A 14,967-nucleotide genomic window follows, 5' to 3' on the forward strand; every position below is an offset into this window, starting at 1 on the left:
GATCCTGCTTTAATAAAAAAGTGTTGGCTCTTTGAACATTTTAATTAAACTAAACAGGACCATCCCCGCCCAGGCCTCGACGACGAGCTATGTACATTTGAAGACAAACAAGACCATCTGTTACGGGGTAGACATCAAATACATGTCTTTTTTATGTCACCCTGGGTCCGCATGTTGACTTTCATTATTTCTAAAATCCATCTGGAATTTTGATGGGCATGTTTTGAAGGAAAAGGCCTTGAAACCACAATGCAGGGATGTCTTGAAACAAAGGTCTCTGCGGTTTTGTCTGTTTCTCGTGGTCAACAACAGCCCGGCAGTCTCTGCGCTCAGATAGCTCATGTCTGTAATTTTAGTTTATGCCATCATTATTACAACACGTTAGCCGTTTTTCATGCCATTTCTTGGAAATATACTGAATTGATGGTTTATGTGCTCCTTTAAGAAACCGAACCAAGGCCATAAAATTTTGAGAGAAGAGAATGAGGTTCCTGAGATTTTCTGACTAGTCAAGCAGAGGAGAAGCGGAGGAGAGTGTGAGATTTTCCTGACCTGATAACTATCTCTAAAATATCGCAGTATACAATATTAGAGTTATTATTATCAGTTGCAATGACCCTAATAGGAATGAAAACAGAAGGTTTCGAACTGGTTGAACAAAAGTTTTACTGTAACTTCACATCAGACCTGATATTACATGAAATATATATTTTTAATAACACTAATATGGTAGAAGAGAGTCGGTTTTCATAACATGAGCATAACATAAGATATAAGACAAGAGTGGCCTTTTCGAAATAACACAACCTTTATTATAATATCAAACTTTCTCCTTTATAACAAATTCAGTGAAATTCGGACAGTGATAAGTTGATATTATTAACTTAACTGGCACTTAAAGGATAAGTTCGCTCTTATCTCAAAAATGAGAATTCAGTCATTATCTACTCACCCTCATGCCGATGAAAAGTGGGGTGAAGTTTCCTGGTCCACCAAACCTTTCTGGGGCTTCACAGCAAAACCAGTGTTTCAGGGTTCTCCTAGGCAACTGAGGTAGACGGGGACTTGTAAAAAATGTCACAAGAAAAAAAAAAATAACAACAGGACAAAAAAAACATAAAATGGATCCATGCGGGTCGGCGGTGTAATTCCAGTCTCCTGAAGCCCTGAGATCCCAAACTGATTTGAAAAGATATAATTTACACCCTTTTAAAAGCAAAAATGTTCCCTATAGCTGCTAGACTGAAAGCGTTAGCGTGCACCTCATGTGGGCGCGCAACCTTGACCTTGACTGGAAAAAGCATGAAAACTATACTTAAATTCAAAGTTGTTGAGTGAAAACCCCTGAGAAAAACTTATTCCAAAATATCAAGTGGGTGATTTTAACACAAAGTGTCATAAAAATAGCTTAATTTCACTGTCACACACACATTAAGGCATCTTTATTTAGATTATACCTGTATATACCTGTATAACTGTTCTGTATTTCTCTGCTGATTGTGAAACTGAAAGGACAGGACGCCCAGTGAAGGGGTTCATCTCTGTACTGCATGTTGCCACCAGAGGGAGTCTTCTTAGTCAAACAATGGGTCCCAAAGGGGTTTGACTGTGTGCTCTGAAACATCTGCTCAAAATTCACATCATCCTGACTCAAGCCCCAATAATGGTAGTATCAATGTTTTGTTTATGTTGTTTTGTTCATGCATTGTGCTATAAATTCAACTGACTGACAGACCTCCACTGGCACATATTCATCGTGACGCCAGTTCATTATTACTAGTCATTATTAGTCATGCGATGGTGCTTTTTGTTCACACAGCTGGAAAGCCATTCCTCGTCTGTTTGACTTTATGGGGCTTACTGTTGTGGTGAGGCGCACACTGATGGGGTAATGCCCAATGTTGCAAGCGACAGGCACCAGCCTCGCCTGGGCTACGGGCCTATAAAAGGCCATTTCACTTGGTTGCTTTTAGTTTTCTGTACAACAACTACACGTGTTGAGCTCAGACTGCAAGCCCGTCCCATTCCCTGCATATCCATGCTGGAGGAGGAGGAGGAGGAGGCGTGCAGCCCTTTTGTTACCTGTATTAGAGTACCTGGCCGTTGCAAGTTAGTAACATGGACTGAGTTTAAGATGTCTCCAAGGAATAGAAACAGGAGCTTTGAGAAAAAACAAATCCACAGTGCTGGCAGGGCGCTGCTGTGAGTTCAACTAGTTTTTTTTCTTTTTCTACCTGCATGGCGCAGCAAATGGGAATTGCTAATTAGGCTCTACCGTGAAAGTGAGGACGAATAGGAGGCACTTCCTCCAAGAACTCATTCACCTCTCAAGTCCGACCCTCTCTCAAGTTTCATTTTGGAGCTCCTATCCACCTCACAGGTCGCCCTCAGCATCTCACCTGTACCGCTGGACCATGGATTTCGCACGGTCGAAGATTTCAAAGGCGCTTCAGCTTCACGTCGCGGAAAATAGGCGGTATACGTGCATCTGGAAGGGTTAGGAAAGCCGCCAATGTGAACGGGAAAAGCGTGACCACTGTATGTTACCGTGCATGGCCTCTGGACCAAGTGGTACCGATCATGCACAAACCCCTCCGAAAGCGGAGTCTCTACGTGTTCCTGTGTTTTGGCATCATATACCTCAGACTTGGGTGAGTTTTTATTACCTGTGATTACATGCGCGGAGTCTTTTCTCCACATGCGCGAACCTGTGTGTGAAATTCATTGCGACATTCTCACAGTTAAACTCTTTACAGGAAAAGCTTCGGCTGCCCTCTGACCTCACACTTAAACATGATGTGAAAAAGCGCTTTCAGCAGGTGTATTTCTTTTTTTCTTTTTTTTTTAAAAGAAAGAAACTATTTTACACATTAGATCCGAACGCTTGCGCTCGGGGAATGCGTTGTGCGTAAAAGGGGCAGATCAGGTCTCATGCCAACAGGCAATATGATCGATTCGTATTCGCTGTCAGAGGGCTATTAAGTTCACCTCATGAGACTCCAGCTCCTTTGTCGCACAAGATAATTTGAGCCGCTGTCTCTGCTCCAGATCCAGCTCACCCCTGCATACCTTCATTAATAGCGGCAGACTGAGTTGTATTTCCACATTCCATTGCCCAGACGGAGTTTTTACCTGTTTTGCAATACCTCACCTTGATGCATAAACACAGAAGGGCTCCTTCTCTGCTGCCCCTCTCAAGCATGATCACATTAGGACCCTCAGACAGACTCGTGATGAATTCAGTCTTTTGTTTAGTACTTTTGTCCACGTTTGTTTGTGCATGCATGGCACCTTTTGATGTTGTGTACAGTCTGTTTTTTTGCGAAATCTTTCTGCTGAATTGTGGAGTAAATCATTTTAAATGTTTGATGGTGATCCAGCTGAAACTTATACTTAAAGGGGCACTGTGTAGTTTTGGAGAAGATATTCAAACGCAGGATTTTAATATTTGCAATATTAATTATGTAATGATACAAACTCAGAAATATTTATCTTTGCCATAAGTGAATAAACAAGCTGTTCTCAGAGGAAAATAAGGTCCCCAGAACACTATTAGAAGCTAGAAAGGTGGCAGGGTCCGCCACATATAAACAAAGTAAAACAGTATGAAACTGTGTTGTCCTTTAAGGTCAGTTTGTTTATTCAGTTTATTCAGTCATGAAAACAAAGAGTTTGTTTATTTTGTTTGTTTAGGCATAAAAAAAAATCAGTCAAGTCATCAGATCTTTCTTTTCTGATTCCCCAAAACTACATACTGCACCTTTAATGCCTATAATAACTATACCATATGCTTATAATAAACCCTGGTGGACTAAAGTTAAACAGGTAAGTGTGCAACAAGTCTTACCTGCCAAATGATGATGCAGGGGAGATTAAACTCTCAAAAGTCAGTGTGAGTTACACACACCGTAACAGATTAATCATCAATATTATTTGGCAGCTTTTCTTGAATATCTGTGACCAATTGCGCATGAAATATTAGAAGTCATTCAGTGTGATATGAGCTGCCACATGCGATCCAGCATATTCAAAGACAAGTCCACTTATCTATAAGGCTCTCACTGTTCTCGTAGTTTTCTCAGAGATCCCTGCAGCCACACAGAAAGAAAAAAAAAAAAAAAAAAAAAGCGTCGGCCCTCCCTGTGAGCACCTCATGTGGAGTGAAGCGTGTAACTGACAGATGCTCATATCACATGACAGTAGCTCCAGTATGGGGGGGAAGAGTCACCCATCTCCGTGTTTACTAAGCCTCGGAATTAGCTCATTCCTTCCATCCTTTTTACTCAGGCTAAATCTTTCATGGCACCCTCTTCATTTACAATGACTGGAGCCTGCAGGTGTTGAGTGAGAGTCACGATGCTGTGGCGATAAAAGCCCCTGAACTCACCCCCCAAAAGCCCTGCGACAAAATCTCCCCAAGTATTTTATATTTCTCTGTTCAGATGCAATCTCAGGGAACAACACTGCTATTTTCTTTCTTTCCCCCCCCCCTTCACCCTCCTTAAATGTACCTTCACTTTTAGCAATCCCACAATCTGATGTGATTATTATACCATTTAACAGCACGGCCACAAGAAGAATATTTGACTCCAGCCATTAAACACCATCAGAGCGCAGCAGACAGAGCGGGAATATTATAGACGCCTATAGGAATATTATAGTGTTACCACAGGAAATAATAAGGTCACTGTAAGTCATATTTGAGTACCGCAAAGATGGTTTATGTCTCTCAGGAAATGTTGTAGGAAAAGTTAAAGGACACAGCACTGTGCAGGGAGCAGGATAATAAAACGTAAAAAAAACACGTTCATGCAGGAATATTACAAGAACCATATCTGTGCGTAAACATGACACCAACTTGTTGATTCTACCGACACATCCTGTCAACGGATTTTTTTTTCTTTTTGCACATGGAGCTGTGATGATGGTGCGAGGCTCAATGCAGCCAGCGTCTATGTTTGTTTATTTTTGGCTGGACGGTGGAGTGGGGTGGTGGTGGTGGAGGAGGAGGACGAGGAGGAGCAGCGGGAGGAGGACGAGGAGGAGGGGGGGAGGAGGTGGGGGTGTGGAGGGTGACGATGAATGAAACCTCCTGCACGTCCAACGGGGGGATCGGATCAGTGTCACCCTATTGTCCCGCCGTGGCAAAGTGGGCGGATAGCAGTGTCTCTCCCTGCCCAATGGCAGGCACGACTCTCATGAGAGTGGAGAGAGGCACTTTTCTGCCATGCGAAATCCCTAAAACCATCATCATTCCGGCTCGGGAACCCACAGTACTGTGCAACAGCCTCCGCCGCTGAGAGATGACAGAGCCAATCTCAGCGCACACACGGCCCTGGGAGCTTGGAGCTGCGTAGAGCCACCGCACCAGAGACGAGGAGACGCACGGCACCTCTTTTTGATTTTTGTGCGAGAGGGACTTTAAAGCCGGGAATTAACGGAGTTTCTTCACCCTGCCTGTCCGCGTCGTCTCACTCAATCCGAACGTGGCCATTTGCTCAATGTCATCATGATCATCTTCTCGTCGCGCAGTGTACTGCTGTCAGTCTATTACCCGCAGATCTTCCTGATCCTGACGAGTGGCAGCTACCTGTAAGTTTGAGCCAATTAACGGGGTCCTTAATTAACTTCAGAGAGTGCGCGCGCTCATCCTCAGCAGCGCAAAGACGCACGGGGTTTGCTTTTGCTCCCGTGCAGCTGTCCTGGGCTTTATTTCCTTTCCTTTCTAATCACTAAACGCCGGTTTTTTAAGATGATTTTGTTTAGTCCTCTGCGTCCACGGATTGGAGATTCATTTGAAGTGGTTTATATTGTGTCATCGGCGCAGGGAGCAGACGCAGCAGAAGCTCAACTTAACGCAGCAAATGTGTTAAATTCTAGGATATTTTTCATACACCTCCTCATGTTATACAAGCGTTAAATCCCGTAGAGAGAACTCATCAGTGGAAAATGATCCACGTGGGAATAAACTAATTAGGTGAACCCGCTAATGTGCCGTCTGCCGACGGGTGAGCGTGTCTTGTGAGTGAGCAGCAGTGATGGTTTGGTGTTGCAAATGTTTAAGCAGGATCCGAAAAAACAGAACATTTTGGTGACTGCTACATGGATCCGTTTTGGCCACAGAGTGGCAGAGATGTTCAAGACAATTGGATGCTGAGATTCTTTCATGTGAGGAGAAATTCAAACAACACGGGCGGGTTTTTACGCATGCGAGCACCGTTAACCTGTCAGAGCGTGTGAAATACCCTCTCCGTGCATTACCTCATCTCTGGTTAATTCTCAGCGTTTCGATGTTATCATTTTTGAACCCACATCTTAAAGAGTGTGCGCCTGCAACATGCACGTGTTTGACGCTGTAATGCGCTGCGGCTTTGAATTAAAAGAGAAATGACTCTTGCAGGAGAAACACGCTTTTCTTAAAGCTTCCAAAATAATTACTCACCCATGCGCCCTCGCTCCTTCCTCTGCTGCCCGGAGACCCCAAACCTGATGCTGAAATAGATGTGGTTTTTGGTTTTCTGTTAAAAGTGGGCTACACTGCTAAGAATAACCATGGCTTGCACATTAAAACTACATACCATTGTTTGTTTGGATTATTTAAGTATGTTTCCTGTTGAGCATTAACCGCAAAATGCGTCTGGAGAATGTTTAAATATGGATGCAAAATAATGCAACGCATCAAGGCTGCACAGCTGATGTTGTGGAGTGTTAAACTGTAAAATTTGTAGAGCTGTGGGTGGCAAATGAGCCGTCAGCAAAAGGATCTGACCACGGAGAGGTTTGGGGTCATCGCACACCTCACACTTCAATATCGAGGAATTTCACACTTAATGTTCCAATGACAATAATCTGACCATGTTCACTGTGTTTTGTTAATATCACTCCGGCCTAACCAGTGTGCTACTGCTGATAGAGTCAAAAAACTGGATTTTGATGTGAATTAAACACCCCCAGGGCCCTCTTCTTCTTAAAGTCCTATATTTGTGAATGAGCAGCAAAAAGGGGAAAAATATTCAGCATCAAACTAACAGTTAATTTCCTTCTCCGGGAAAAAGAACAGCGTTTATTCACTTGACTTAGTTAAGTCGTGTCTCTGGCGTTTTTGTGAGTGCATTCCTCGGTAGAAGATGCATGCCTGGGAGCTTAATAGTGTGTCAGTAAGGTTCAAAGTGTTCCATGTGATGGAGTAGGTGGTTGCGAGCACACTGTATGCCATGACGTAGACTATAGTTTCTCTAAAGGCCAAAGTACCCTGTGATGGAATCTGCGAGCTCCTCACACGGGCGCTGATTTGATTTTGTCATTTTTTATTGTGTTTTTCTGAAGAAGTTAATTTAATTGTCAGGTCAAACTGCGGGAGAGAACGATTTCTCTGACATTTAATGTTGACATATGTTGTGATTTATATGGCATAGACATTCCATAATAATCAGATTATTAGTGATAAAGATGTATGTCTCCTCAAAGTTTAGAAGTGAAGCTGTGGGTGACAAAGTCCCTGTGCACAACCAGCTTATTGATGTTTCAATAATCCGATAACATAACATTTTGGATCAAAACTAGGGACGCATAATTTAAAGGGGCACTATTTAGATTCGGAGAAGAAATTCAAACTCAGAATTTTACTATTTACAATATTAATGAGGTAATAATACAAACTCAGAAATATTTATTTTTTCCATAACTGAATAAACAAGCTGTTCTCAGAGGAAAATAAGGTCCCAGAACACTGTTTGAAGCTAGAAAGGTGGCAGGGTCCGCCAAATATAAACAAAGTAAAACAGTATGAAATTGTGTTGTCCTTTAAGGTAAGTTTGTTTATTCAGTTTATTCAGTCACGAAAACAAAGAGAGTTTGTTTATTTAGTTTGTTTAGGCATTAAAAAAATCAGTCAATGAAGATCTTTCTCTTCTGATTAAAGTTTCTTCCCCAAAACTACAGAGTGCACCTTTAATCGCAACATAATCAAAAATGTAAATGATTATATTTAGTGTCTGCAGTGCTGCAGAGATGCCATGGCCAATACATCTTGTTCTCCAGATGTAAGAAAACATGTTTGTTCGCTGAAGACCCCAACAAATGTCACATCATCATGATTTTAATAGTTATTTTCAGTGACAATGAAATTTCTTATGCAAGAAATTATATCTCCCATTGTTTGTGACTCAGTCTCTGTCAAAATAATCCGAACATGCAGTCCTGATGAAAACAAACAACTTATGTGGCCTTTCTGAGTTTATGTCAAATTTTGGATATGCACTCTACAATATCTGCGCAAAGCTCACACTTGGTAAAAATTCATGCCACCTGTTGATTAGAAATCAGCAAAATAACTACCTCATCTCACCATGACAGCTGCGTTAAAAGTGCACTATGCAACTTTTTTTGGGTTGCAGTTTTGGTCATATAGTCCTATATTCTTGAACGGCTGGGCTTCTTTTGTTCTCATAACTCAAAAAACAAGCCTGTATTGCTCTAATGCTTGCAAAGACAAATGTAAACATATGGCTGCAAAGTGCATCTAAAATGTTAGATCAAGAGCTCTGTCTCTGGTTTAGGCCCTTTGAAAAAGTGTGCATTTTTAATACTAGACTGACATCGGTGATCAATCTGCACACTTTGCATCGGTTCATACTCCAGATCACTGCTGTGGCTAACACATGAAATCACACTCTGTATGATGCACAAACTTCTCCTTCATCGATATCAGCCGCAGCATCGATTCTGTGACAGTTCCAAGTGTCGTTGGAGTTTCTGCTGTCGGCCGGGGTCTGTAAATGTGGGTGAGTCGTCCCCAAGCTTGCTGGCGTACACACAGCATACGCTAAGCAAACAGAATCGCATTTGTGCACTTTGATGATTTCAGGGATTTAAAAGCTTAGCTCTGGAATTCTCTGTTTGCTGTTGTCTGATGGTTTAGGTTGCCAGAATGGGAGACTGTGATTCTGTGAATTAGCAGGTGAATGACGTGAGAAAGAGCCAAGAGGGGAAGTTGTTAAGAGTTTCTGTTTGTCAGGGTTAAAAACATCAATGTGCTTTTGTGTTAGCTCTTGGGGAGTGAACTGAAATATCGGAGATATGAAGTGACTCAAAAGTATTTTATTGCCCTTTGGATTTATATCAACCAACCCAGTTCCATTTAACCATAATGTTTATGATGCGAGATGGTGAATGTCCTAATGAGCTCGACCTTTTGGTTCGTACGGATTACGTGTCATTGTTGCCATGAACGACCACATATACAGCAGAGGGTCACGGAGGGTCAGTGGAGTTCAAGCCTGTTTAACAGCAGAGAGAGCAAAGAGGGTCTGAAAGCAGCAGCAGGTCTGAGTGTTTACTGCAGACGCTGGATGTGTTCGATGCACGGCGTGTTTTCTTCAAGGCATTTTACTTTTTGTACATTTTGAAAGTTACAGTCTTCAGTTGACAGTGTAGAAAGATTAATCATGACCTTTGTCTTATTAACATCTTGCTTGTGGTTCTCTCTCTTTTTTTTTTAGGGTAACAGATGTTTACATGGAACACACTGCAATTCAAAAAAAAAGAAATCTTCTTAGTTCAGCTAGAATCTGTGGTATTTTCAGAGCAGGGTTTGCTAAATCAACAGTGTACACAATGGCAATTTCCCTTTTACATACTGTGGTACGTTCCCCTGACTGCGACGAGGGGACCAAGAGAATGTCTGCAGCCTGGTAACACATATGCGTCTCGCTGCAGTTAGGATTTATTTGAACGTATGTGTTTGAAATTGAGATTTATGTTTTTCTGCCTTTGTGGAGAAACTTAAACAACCAGCAAAACGGAAGCCTGATTGTCCAGGAGTGATTTCTAATCAACGCTCTTGTCATTGTTCTTAGTCAGAGGTCTCCTACCAAAGCATCCACAGAAATCGTTGTGTGTGTTTCTCTTTCTCAGTGCCCCTCACCCGTTCTCCCTTCTCGCTCCTCTCACGCCGCCGTCGTCGCTTTTTGCTGACACACAACTTGCCAGCGTTAGTTTGCCCCGTTTGTGGTGAAGCCTTTGGAGATCGACGTCATACTTCAAAGCCCGCGTTTGCCTCTGCGCTCATTTATGGCTCCCCGTCCCTGACATGTTTGAAAAGTTTGTATCTACATGGTTTCGAGGGCTATAAACAGAGTCGTGGAGAAAGTCAGCGCTTTGTTTGGCTGTGATCTGTTTTGGCTTTCTCGGTGGTTGCAAAGCCATCTTGAACATGTGTTTTGATATCATCACATCGAGTGATCAGATGTGATGGGGAGAGCTGAGAGGGAGGTGTGTCAGTTATTGTACAGCACATTAATACCCAACGAATTCAGGCAACCAGTGTTGAAAACCTTTAATATTTTCCATGCAGACAAGTCTGAAGATGTGGCTCAAGTAAAAATAGTCTCTCATGAATTTATAGGCAGCATTTCACACCTTGAAAAAAACCCACATAATTATACAAATCATAAGGAATAATATTTTGTGTGACATTTGGTTAAAAAGTGGACTCTGCATCCACATCGCAAGACACTGAGCAAGTGTATAAACCGTCCTTGCGTAAGAGTCAAGTCTGGCAGCTTTTCACGCCACCATGCTACCTAACAATTAACACAAAAACCGCAACTCGTTACTCAAACTCCCACCATCCAAACCAATGTGGAGTGGCGTTGTCAGCAGTCAAATAAGCATCTTGTTTTCTCTCTCTGGACTGTTTTAACAAGTTTCCCTGTATGTTTTTTTTAAATGTTTTCAGGTTTTTTGATTTACCTCTAATCCATTAAATAGCAGTACTCATGCAGTGCAGCTTTCACTTCACTACGGAATGTACATCAATCACTGGTTGAATTGAATCCTGTTTCTGGAGAGTTTCACATAAGTGAGTCAGTCTGACCATCCTTTGGAAGTCCTAACTGAGTCTCTGTTCGTGTGTGTGTGTGTGTTTCTCTTTCTTTGGCAGGGCCCTGTCCTCGGTGGTGGCTCTGGGTGCCAACATCATCTGCAACAAGATTCCCGGGCTGGCACCTCGCCAGCGGGCCATCTGCCAGAGCCGCCCGGACGCCATCATTGTTGTGGGCGAAGGCGCCCAGATGGGCATCAATGAGTGTCAATACCAGTTCCGATATGGACGCTGGAACTGTTCGGCACTGGGAGAAAGGACAGTCTTCGGCCAGGAGCTGCGAGTAGGTCAGTCTGGGTTCTATCGCAAAAAGGGGAAGGGAACGTTGTGTGCTGTGTGTGTGTTTGTGTGCTCCTGTGTGGCTGCCTGTGTTGAGCTTTAGCTGTTGAAAAGAGGACGCTCCGTCATTTCTACCAGTAATCACTTGTTTCATTCACAAGTTTCTTCAGTGTCAAACATTTTTTTTATCAGAACTAGAATTGAATTTAGGTTTGTGGTGTTGATGAAGTTGCTTTTACATTAAAGGTGCACTATGTAACTTTTTTAGTAACTTTTTTGGTTATGTAGTCCTTTGTTCTTGAACTGTAGGACTTCTAGACGGATGTGCTGTTTTTGTTGACTCAAAATGCAAGTCTTCTTTGTTCTAATGTTCAGAAACAAATGGCTTTAAAGTATACACATCTAAACTGGCATTCAGTGTGTCAAGAGCCCTGTCTCTTTGTCTGTTTATATGTCTGTAAAAAGGTTGCATAGTGCACCTTTAATGCTTTTGATTTAGGGTTAATGTCGTCTCCACTGCCTGACTCTAGTTGTTAGAACATGGCTGATGCATCTTAGGCAGAAGAGCGTTGTACAAACTCTTGGACATGGACGGGTTAACATGTCAGGGGAGCCTGTAGCAAAAATTTGGCCCCCGTTTCTGTCTATAAACTAGGTTGTGGTAATTTGATTAAACTTGGCTGTACATAGAAACAGCACACATTTAACCAAAATACTTAAGCTCTTAAAATTTTGACCAGCGGAAGGGCAAATAAAGTAGGTATTACTACAGAACCCGTGTTGATTAATATTAGACTTCTCCGACACATTTGCACTAAACCAAAACACCAAAAAACAAATCAGTATGAAGCGGACAAACTCAGAGTTTTTGGTTGAGATAGATGATCATTGGCTGGGCTGGTTAGTGGATCTGATATTCAGCATTTTTCCTGCTGGGTTTTTTGTCCGATTGTTGATAAAAATTAATTATTTTTAAAATGCGCTTCTTTGGCTCTGATGCAGTCGCCTCTGTCTTTATAGTCAGTGTCTTGATCACAACAACAGCCTATATCAACACTAAATAATTGAATTCTAATAAACAACTAGTTATCAAATAGACTGTAGTGGAGCTGAAGCAGAAAATGAAGTTGTGCTTTACTTGAGTAAATAAGCTATACCCCATGTCTAGATGTCGACACTAAGATTTTCATTTATACTGCTACTGTATGTGGATCAGATACAAATATTGGTTATTAGCCTCCTTTATTACTAGTAATCTGTATCTGCATTGGCCCTGAAAATACCATATCAGTCGATCGCAAGTTTTTGGATCTCAAATCCTCCAGAATTTCCCCAAATGTCTAAAGTGATGTACAAAGTTTTACATTTGACGTTGCAGCTATCAGGAACGACATGTTGGATTTGAATTTGTCTCCAGTATGTGCAAAATACTGCATCAATCATTGGAACAAACTGTCACCAGAATAAACTAGATGTTGTTGTACAGGATCATATCATGTTTTTGTAACGTTGAAGCAACTTAAGGTATTTTAAAAGGAACATCAAGGTTCATGAGGTTAAGGTTTGGAGTGTTGTGTAAGGGATTAGGTCACAGCTTGAGAGTATGAATGTTATCAGTGATAAATCATCAAGTGTGTGTGTGTGTGTGTGTGTGTTCACAGCGGTTGGAAACACACTACACAAAAAGGATTATAACTTGGATGTTGTGTGTACGTTGGATGCTCATTTAACTGCCAGTGAATGCTCATTGTCATTTGGTAATAATCTTGACGTTGACAATGATAATACCAGTGACTTTCCTGTTGAAGAGGGATGAGAAGTTACATAACATGAGTTTCGAGCCATCCTATTGTTTCAGTTTTAAGAAACAGTACAAGAAGAGTATCAAAAATGTGGTACCAGCCCCCGACCCTCTGAGCCCCATGAAATATGGCTCTTCACAAGCCAAACCCAAGCTGCACACATCACACAGTCAAAACTCAAACCAGTAACACACAGTCTCTTTGACTCTCACTATTGTATAACCATTTGCGTTGGCATTGCTCAAGAGGACCTCATATACTTCTGATTCCAGCACATCTTAGTTGTCCTCTTTTCAATTGACAATGTTGTATTTCTCCAGCACGCTCTGGTTTCTGTTGATGTAGGTTCTGCAATGAGCCTGTTGGTTTGCAGCATGCCGCCCGTGGCTGGCTATGCCAAAGTTATGGAAAAGCTACCGAACGGCACTGGAGCCCTAATGGGGAAAACGTATGGTTGAAAAATGATATCGCAAATGAGGAGACAACTAATGGTGTTATTGCAGAGAACGCTTGTCGAACCAAAATAGATGGACACATCTGTTGTTAATCGGGCAAAATTGGTTGTGTCCATGCCTGGCTGGCTCATGGGAGTGTGCACATACATGCAGAAAATGACGTTAAGCAGACAAACATTTACATTTACGATGCTGTTGTTTGGGAGACTTGGCATTCCGCAAACCTCTTTTGCATCGCTTTTGTTTTACAGAGACTTTTATGTATTTCCTTTCATTTAGAAGATGCTTTGTTGCCATTACGTTGCGGTTGGGCTGCGCATTTAATCCAGTGGCTCTGTTAACAATCACTCCTCCTAAGGAGTAGCTGAATTAGCTCCAGCTCCCTCTCCAAAAGCATTTTTTCTTTGTTGTGAATGTGGCGCTTTCTTTTGTAATGGAGCTCATGTTGTTTTCCTCAACACTCAGCATCCCCTTTCCTCCTCCTTTCTGTCTGTTCTTTGATGCCCTTCTGAAGGGCGTAGAGGTTTAAGACTGATATTAGGCACTTGCTCAGAAGCATCTTTCTATTTTTGTTGTCAGATGTTTGTGTTTTTACACATTTTACTGATTACCCGAGTGCTTTCCAGTATAAAAATCTACGTTTAGCAATTTGGATTCACACAGTCTAGTATTTGATGTATTTGATGCACAAGGAAAGTCACATGTTCGTGCTCGTGCTACGTCTACATCTCTTAATGGCGTCATCGAAATTTCCTGCACTCATTTGCTCTTCTTGTTTGGTTTCCATAGTGGATCTGCACAAATAAATCCTTCATGCGCCCGCACTGAGCACATCACTGTTGGTGTCCAGTTCTGGTCAGAAAGCGATGACTACTGGGCTGCCATGATTGTCCAATAATGATGGGACTTGGTGGCCTTCTCAATAAAGTATTCCAATGATGACGTCTTTTCTTAGACCAGCGTAGGTTCCCATGACGGCTTTGATTTGGGTTTGCTTTTTTTATTTATTTTTATTTTTCTTCTCCATAATAATCACCACAAATCCGATGCTTTCTTAACATATTTAAATCATTGGATTCATTGATTCAGTTATGACATTGGATCATTGGATTCATTTATTTTCACTTGGTAATGATATTGAAGTTGACAATGATAATTCCAGAGACTTTTCTGTCGAAGGGTGATGAGGAGTCCTATCCTGTTGTCCTACAGATTTAACAGTGTGAGTACAGTATAAAAAATGACAGTACCAGCACCCGGCCCTCTAAACCCAATGTAATATGGCTCTTCACAAGTAAAACCCCTTGTTGGCAGGCACCGATCTGAGCTGAAATGCACAGATTCATGTGAGTCAGTGTTAGACTACAAACACTCTCCAACCCATGTGTGCATAATCTGAATAGCAGATTCACACTAAGGCGTAAACAGCATTACAAGTCTTTATCTATCGGGCCGGTAACAGTCCAAACAGAGGCTCGTTCAGTGGTTCTGTGATGGGTATGTAGGTTCATGGTTTTAGAAGGTAACTCTTGTTCACAATACGGAAGAA

General features: G+C 41.9%; 1 protein-coding gene across 2 annotated transcripts in view; it reads left to right on the plus strand.

Moving 5' to 3' along the window:
- Nucleotides 1-2,580: 2,580 nt before the first annotated feature.
- The window catches only part of wnt7bb (wingless-type MMTV integration site family, member 7Bb), a 33,259-nt gene continuing 20,872 nt past the window's right edge, over nucleotides 2,581-14,967 (plus strand). The window contains exons 1-2 of one of the 2 annotated variants that reach the window (XM_073471919.1): nucleotides 2,581-2,651; nucleotides 10,943-11,169. In XM_073471919.1, coding sequence (XP_073328020.1) covers nucleotides 2,581-2,651; nucleotides 10,943-11,169 — 298 coding nt within the window. Of the gene's footprint in view, nucleotides 2,652-5,509; nucleotides 5,593-10,942; nucleotides 11,170-14,967 lie in introns of those variants that run through there. The other variant, XM_073471918.1, reaches the window with a different exon arrangement.

Source organism: Pagrus major, chromosome 8, assembly GCF_040436345.1.
Source record: "Pagrus major chromosome 8, Pma_NU_1.0".
NCBI lineage: Eukaryota > Metazoa > Chordata > Actinopteri > Spariformes > Sparidae > Pagrus > Pagrus major.